The sequence below is a fragment of the Plecotus auritus genome (assembly GCF_963455305.1).
Source record: "Plecotus auritus genome assembly, chromosome: 7".
Taxonomy (NCBI): domain Eukaryota; kingdom Metazoa; phylum Chordata; class Mammalia; order Chiroptera; family Vespertilionidae; genus Plecotus; species Plecotus auritus.
Window position 1 is genome coordinate 94,234,141 of NC_137774.1, and position 7,825 is coordinate 94,241,965.

The window sequence follows — 7,825 nt, forward strand, 5'->3', positions numbered from 1 at the left end:
CTACTTTACCACCTTCCCTGGGGCCATCTTTATCTGATGACTGACAGACTCTGGGCCCCTGTGGTTACACTCTTGTGGTCATCAAGCTGGTCAACACCCTACAAGTCCATGTATGGCTGTGACTGGTTCACTCTCCAGGTGAGCTGGCTCTTCTGAGCTGTCTTTGCTGACCTCAGCATGGCCTTTGTAGACACCTGGGAAATGACCTCCAGCTTGGTCCTGTCTGATAGCATCCACCCAGGGAGGCTCATCATCCACAAGATGAACTTCCCCCTCTCCTTCATCTGCCACTCCTAAGCACTCTGCCATTCCTAGAGCTGTGTGGATAGAGGGCAAGGGGACTGGGACAGTTGTGAAGAGGACCACAGCCCTAATACAACTTCTGGGATATGGGCCAGGTGCCATCAACTCCTCTCACCTGGAAGACTGCACTAGCTTCCCAACCACAGCCAATTCAATTCTTGCTCCACTCTAACCCCTTTGCCATTCAGAACAAGAGTGACAAGCCAAGGCTTCAATCTCAGTAACTGCAGTTTCATTTATTGCCACTCTTCCAACTCCATGGATTCTTGCTGGTCAAGCAGATTAAACTGTCCAGCTTTCTCCTCATTCTATTCTCTGATCAAACATCATCTCCTCAGAGGCTTTCCCTGACTACCCACTCCTCAGAACTGTATCCCCTTCTCAGCCTTTTTTTTTTCTCATATCATTAACCACAACCTGTATTTGACTTAGTCCTATTATTGTTGTTGTTTACTTGTCCGTTTCAATAGAATGTAATATCCATGAGGGACAGAGAGTTTGTCTAACTTGTTCACTGTTGTATCATGGTGCTTGAGACATAGCAGGAGGTAAATAACTATTCCTTGAATAAATTAATGAATGTCAGATGACTGCGGTGTTACTTCTATGTCCTACAACCTTCTCTCAGCAACCTGCAACCTCATGAGAAATAAGCTATTAGCCAAAAGCTGTCCCCTGTTTACTGTTGATTACATTTGCATAACTGTCACTGTTAATATTTCACATTTACATTAAAGCAGTATGATTTTCAATGTAGTTTCCAAATTTTATTTGGGACAACTCTCCCAAGGATATTCTCCCCTTTTGTTAACGAAGCCCCCAGAGGTGGCACAGCTGGTCCGTCCTTGGTCTTAGTTTGGTTACAAAAATAGTGATATTGGTGACAGCAGTGGCAGAAGCACTCTGTCCTCGCTGGAAGTGACCACCCTGACTCCTCTGACTCTGGCTGACTGGGTCCTCTCCTCATCTAGACGGCAGTTCCTTGGCTGGGGGGCTGGGTGGGAGGGCTTTCCTGACAGGCGTCCAGTGTCTCCCGGGGCTCCTTGTTTCTAGCCACAGGACCCTTTGTCTCTGGATTCCAGGCTTCCCTGACCACCCTGAAGGGCGCTCCGTGACCAGGCACGACCACGTCGGCAGTGCCCAGGACCCTCTTCCGGCTCCGCTCCTGAGCCACCGGGTCTTCACTCAAGGCCTGCCAGAAGTCCTCGTCCCCATCACGTTCAAACACATCGCCCACCACTGCTACGGTGCCCATGGCCGTGCCCGCCACCATCACGCTCACATCCCGCTGGCCTCCGTGGCCGGGCGTGGCCCACACCTCGAGTCCCGGCCCCAGCCGCAGGGGCCGCTCCTCCCCGAGCCCGTGGGGAAGGTAGCGGCCCCCGGGGAGGCAGAAGTCGTGCGAGACCAACAGAGCGGCCCCTGGAAACAGCCCCAAGTTCCCGATATGATCCGAGTGTCCGTGGGTTCCCACCACCAGAGTCACGTCTGCAGGAGCCACGCCCTGCCCCGCCAGAGCCCCCAGGAGCATCTCCCGAGCCCAGGGGCCTCCGGTGTCCACGAGGATGGGACCCCGGGCTGCCTCCTCCAGGGCGGTCTTCGCCTCGCCGCTGTCGGGCCGGGGCTCTCGGTGGCTGGAGGCGCGGGGCAGGATAAGGGTCACAGAGCCGTCAGCGAGCACGGCGCCGCCTACTCCCTCCGGCTCCGCGTAGCCCCGCAGTAGAACGACCACGGAGAAGAGGTCGCCGGGCAGCCGCAGAGGGGGCTCCCCGCGCAGCGGCTCGGTCCGCACCACACTGCTCATGGCAGGAGAAAGTGGGGCTGTGGGCCAATGTCCAGTCCCTTAGGATTCCCACACTTGCCGGAACCTCCAATAAGTGGCACCTCCAAGTCTCAGTTCTTGCCGCCCCCTCACTTAAAGTGGTATCGCCCTCAGCCCCTTCCGAGGTTGGTATCGCCCGACCTTTTCTTCCACGTGAAGCAGCGCCTCTTTCAGTGTCTTTGGGGCCCCCGCCTTGTCACTCTCTCGTGGTAGGTCCACACTCATCACCCTTCCAAGGAGGTCTTTTAGTTCCTTCACTATAACCTAAGCCGCTCTCTACCTTGGACCCAGTTTTACGCCTCTTAGGTTCTGTGGCAAGGATGGAAACCGGGAAAACGCGAAGGATTTTGTCCTCTGCGGCTGCCATAAGCCCAAGTATGGTGGCCGAGACGGCACCGCCCACGGAATTCTAACCCGGCCGCATTCTCCGGCGTGCGCGGACCCGGACCCTGGCCTAAATACCGTCCTCGGCCTGGTATCCCTGCCAACTTCCTTGGGCTACATTACAAAGCACCATTAGCTTCTAACAGGACGGCAGCCAAAAGCCCTATTCTCTGGGCGGGGCGCTGCCACATCAGCCAGCTATGATGTGTGCACGGTAGTTGCTTGAAATTTTGGTTGCAACCGACACTTTAAAAAAAGAAAGCTTACTAGCGATATAAAAAATTATGTGGCAGGCCATCGGTGAAATTAATAAGAAGTAGACTAAGTGTCTACTCCACCTAACTTATCAACATCACCCCATCCCCATCCAGTGTCCCCTCTTGGGTCACAGTTTGTCGTCATGTAGCCTTCTGGACGCAGGCGGTGTATATAAGTCGCAGAGAATGCCTTTCTGGCTTCATCCTTGTAAGGGTCTAAAAAAGGCAAAGTGATGTTCCCAAGGCCCACAACTCCTATGCCATTGCTGACCTCTGGGTGAGGTTTAGAAGTAGTAGAGCTATTTAAAGGGGAAAGCCTTCAATATTGTCTCCACAATTACAGTTAAGGGAGCTAGATGACAGGCAGAGGGCTCATCTGTTGGGGTAGGGCTTCTACCTACTGCTCACACCTTTCTCCCCATAGCTATGCTATGCTGTACCATCAGGATTCTGCCTGAGACCAGATGGAAGAGAACAACTACAAGCTTAGGGGTGAGACACACTCACACACACACTCACACACCATTAAAGCTGTGGGGTAGAGAGAGCTTAGACTTCAGAGTGCTCTCCATGACCCCTGCCCTTCTTGGGGGCTCAAAAACAAGGGTCAAAGATCCTCTGGGTCATGCTTGGAGTGGCCTGGTGTGCTAGTCATCTCTTCTTCCTTTTCCTTCTCCTCCTCTTGATCTTGCTCCTCCTCCCCTTCTGTCTTCTCTTGCCCTTCTGTGATCTCCTTTCCAGTCCAAGTTTCCTGTAGACATGCTAAGTTGGGTGATAGAAAACAAGTTAAATATTGGTCCTGTGGGTAGGGGATGTTGTGGCCTGGCAGGAAAGGGACCAGCCCACACACTTACCAGTTTCAGAAGCTGGGAGCACATGACCTTCACAGAGAAAATGTTGCAGGGGCTGCTCCTGATGGTGGAAGTACCAGTCTTCCACAACTTCTTCAAACTCCTCCAGCATTTTCTCACACTGGTCAAGTGGAAGGGTCAGAAGAGTATCTGCTCTGCTGGGCTTTCCTCTTTGCTCTTTACTACCTATCTCCCCACCCCACCTTGGGGAGGCAGATAGCCAGTTTAAACGTGGCTTACTAGATGTGTGATCCCCATTCATTCAACATTTACTAACACCTACTCTACTGAGTAGGTTATTAAACTCTAAGTTTCAGCTCCTTGTCTCTAAGATGGGAAATGGTAATCAGGTTGTTGTGAGAGCAAAATGAGTCAGCAGCTGAAACATATGTGGCTCCAAATTTGCACATGTTGGTACTCATTAAGTGGTAATGCGTATTATTAGTCTCCATTATTACTTCTTGATATACTCCAGGTGCATGTCAATCAGTGACAGTCATTCTGCCCCCTTCTCCCTGCTTAGAGGTAGAACTCCCTAGGATCTAGCTCCCCTTTCACGTTCCCTTCTCACCTCCCTGGGCTGTATCCTATCCTACCTGCTTCTTTTTATTTTATTTATTTTTTTTTAAATATATTTTATTGATTTTTTACAGAGAGGAAGGGAGAGGGATGATAGAGAGTTAGAAACATCGACGAGAGAGAAACATCAATCAGCTGCCTCCTGCACACCCCCCACTGGGGATGTGCCCGCAACCAAGGTACATGCCCTTGACTGGAATCGAACCTGGGACCCTTCAGTCCGCAGGCTGACGCTCTATCCACTGAGCCAAACCGGTCAGGGCCCTACCTGCTTCTTGAGGAATGTGACCTCCACACTGGGCTCGTCCCACAGCTCCAGAGGGATCCCCAGATCCACCTTTACTCCCTTCTGCACCAGGCCTTTCAGCGTTGCCATGGTCTGACTCTGCCCCTGTGAGATGGGAATTTGGGATCAGCCCAGCCCACTACCTCAACTTCTTCCTTTCCCTTTCCACCATATCAATTTTGTCAACCACCGGAGTCTGAAGGGTAAGTTCCATGAGGGTGAGATGAGGGAGTCTAAAGATGAGGAGGGGACACTGAAGAGCTAGAGAAGGGAGGCTCCAAAGGATATAGGCCTAAGCAGTGGGATTCTGCCCTGGGGAGGAGTCTGACCTTGGCATATCTCAGTGAGCCCTTGCGCTCAGCATGAACACTGTAATCCAGAGTTTGCTCACATAAATTCTCCAAGGCCTCTTCTAGCCTTGTCTCTCTGTGGAAAGAGGGGAAACAAAGACTCCTTGAATACTGTATGAGCTCCCAGAGCTCTTTTGAGGGTTGAAAGGTGGAGGAGCATCAAGAAGGACTCACGAAACGCTGTAAGGGACGTGTCTTTTCCTCTTGCCCGTGTCCAGCACCTGCCCCAGCTCCAGCACCTCTCGAGATCGTCCAGTGCGACTCAGCTCTTCCTGTAGCTCCAGACTCAGCAGCTTACACACTAGATGTCCAAAGGGACATGAGAGATAAACAAACATGCCAGCAACTCATTCTGCAGATGAGCAAAAGCAGTAGAGCCTGATGGTTATAAATGCAGACTCTGAAGCCAGCCTGGTTTACAATCCTGACTCAGCCACTTAGTAAGCTGTGTAGCAATCTGCTGTGCCTTGGTTTCTTCACCTCTAAAATGGAGATAATAGTACCTCCTTATTAGGGAGGTGGTGAGGATTAAATCAATCCATGTAAAGCCTTTACAATAGTGCACAAAGTGAGCAGTGTATAAGTCTTTGCTGTTGTTAGGCAGTCATTTATTGGGCTCCTTCTGGATGCACAATAGCAATAGAGAGCAAGTAAGACCCACCATCCCTATCCATGAAACACTGCCAATGCAGTCGGGGATAGAAAGATGGCAATATGGTGTGATGGTTCCTACACTAGGGATTAAGACCCTAGCTGGTTTGGCTCAGTGGATAGAGCGTCAGCCAGCGGATTGAAGGGTCCCAGTTTCGATTCCAGTCAAGGGAACATGCCCAGGTTGTGGGCTCGATGGTCAGGTTGTGGGCTCGATCCCCAGGAGGGAGTGTGCAGGAGGCATCTGATCAGTGATTCTCTCTCATCGATGTTTCTATCTCTCCCTTTCCCTCTCTGAAATCAATAAAAATATATTTAAAAAAAAAAAGACCAAGAGACTTAATCTCATTGGGAAATGCAAAATTAATTCAATGGTTACGCATTGACTTCCTGTTAGCCTGGGATTTCCTTAAGGGTGAGCGTTGCATCTGTCCCACCACTGTCTTTCCAGCACCATCATGTGACCTGGCACGTTATGGGTCCCAAGAAAGGGAGGGGCCTATACAGAAGTGCCAAGTGAACTAAACACGGGAGCAAGTAACAAAAGTGCCTAAAATATGCCAGGTACTACTATAAGATCTGGGAGACACAGGTACTCTCTTTCCCTCCAAGGGCTTACAGTACAGTGAGAGGTGACAGATACGAAAAGAAGACTTCCAAAGGAGGTGACATTTAAATTGTTATCTTGGAGAACCACATGCAGAAGTGAGAGGGTTATTCCAGGCAAAAGGAAAAACGAGTGGGAAAGGATAAGGCAGGCTCACTAGCTGCTGAGTACAGTGTGGCTTCAGCATGGGCACTTTGGGGATAGGATTTTGATTATGGAAAAGAAAGAAGGGGAGGGTCATAAAACAAACACATGTTCTGCCCTAACAACAATCTTGGCTGTACTCTAATCACTGCAGGAAGCCTGCACAGGTGTTAAAGCAAGGACTGACAAGGTTGGGTCTGTGTTTAGAAATTCTGACAGAGGAGTAGGGGCACAAGTGAAAGGAGAGTAGAGATTAGGTCCAAGTCTTGAGAAACACCGATATTGAAATGCAGGTTAAAAGAAAAAGATTCCAGGGAAGAAATTAGAGTCAGGAAGGTGGCAAACTAGGGAACCAGATCACTCAATGAATGGCCCAGCTCTGAAATGCCCTCTCCCTATTATTGCACTGTATTGCTATTATGCATCCAGATGGAGCCCAATAAGTAACTGCCTAACACCAGATGGGACCCACAAATAGTGCAACCACAGAAGATACCGCTTGCTGTAAAATCCACACAGTACACACACACCCTTTGGAAAGCCTCACACCTATGGGGAACCTCTCCCAGTGGTGTGGCCTCCTCTTTCATTTATGAGCTTCAAGGGCTGATTTACTCATCCCCAAGCCCGGTCAGGAGAACGCGGGACCTGTACTTTGGGAGTGTCTCTGCTGAGGTGGACAGAGGATATCCACAAGGTGAGCCTAACATCCCGCTCCTGCAGGATCTCCAGATTGAGGTCTAGTGTATAGTGGCATGGGGGAACACACACACACACACACACACACACACACACACACACACACACACACACACACGATGCTCAGTAGCTTGGTGATCTGGGCGGATAGTCTCTGAACTACAATTCCCACAAACCATTGGAGCCCAGACCAGCCAGAAAAAGCGGGCTCTCTCTGGATGTCTCATGGGAATTGTAGTGCCATAGATTTAGGATAGCCCTATAGGTTCCCTCCCTTGATCCCATTCGACTTCCGCCAAACTCCACCAAAACTTCCATAAGGTCTTCAAGGAGGTTGAGTGACCCACCCATCACGGTCCATTTGGTCCAGCCCAAACAAAGGAGGTGGGGCAGAGGTATGCCAAAAGGGCTATTCCTTTCAGATACCTTCGCATTTGCTGGGCAAGCGTTCTGTGTCATCGTCCTCCTCCTTCGGCGTCCCAGCCCAAGCTGGGACGTATGCAGTCAAAATGAAAAGCAATATTCCCAACGGCACAGGTCCCATGACAAAATGCTGCCCACAACTAAACACCCCTTGCCTTCTAACCAACTTCGGGAAGGCAGCGGGCCCTTTTAATTCGGAGGGGCTTGGCGGCAACTTTAATGGCCTATCACCGCAGGCGCACGCGCAGTGCCGACCCAAAAGGGGGTGGGGCCATCTGCGCTTAGGCCTTCCCCGCCTAGGTTTTGTGGCGCCTCTTGAAGGTCCTGGCCGCCGGGTAGTGAGGAAATACACAGAAGTAGTTACCACAGAAGTGTTTGCTCCTTATATGTATATATAAAAACAGAGTTTTTATATAATTTCAGGCCGTGAGTCTAAAGAACTTATTCCTGCTCAGAGAAAGGGTAGGGA

General features: G+C 50.6%; 2 protein-coding genes across 2 annotated transcripts; both read right to left on the reverse strand.

Annotated features, from left to right (window-relative positions):
• Window positions 1-1,053: 1,053 nt before the first annotated feature.
• Window positions 1,054-7,607, reverse strand: CNPY4 (canopy FGF signaling regulator 4). The gene is made up of 6 exons (XM_080680015.1): window positions 7,360-7,607; window positions 5,007-5,133; window positions 4,812-4,908; window positions 4,465-4,587; window positions 3,621-3,738; window positions 1,054-3,528 (listed from the first exon to the last, which is right to left on the reverse strand). The coding sequence occupies exons 1-6, from the start codon at window positions 7,475-7,477 to the stop codon at window positions 3,374-3,376; spliced, it is 738 nt and encodes a 245-aa protein (XP_080536141.1). The 5' UTR covers window positions 7,478-7,607; the 3' UTR covers window positions 1,054-3,373.
• On the reverse strand, window positions 1,271-2,107 carry MBLAC1 (metallo-beta-lactamase domain containing 1; the record flags this gene model as incomplete). The annotated part of the gene is made up of 1 exon (XM_080678143.1): window positions 1,271-2,107. One exon carries the CDS (start codon window positions 2,105-2,107, stop codon window positions 1,271-1,273), a length of 837 nt encoding a protein of 278 aa, XP_080534269.1.
• Window positions 7,608-7,825: the final 218 nt, after the last annotated feature.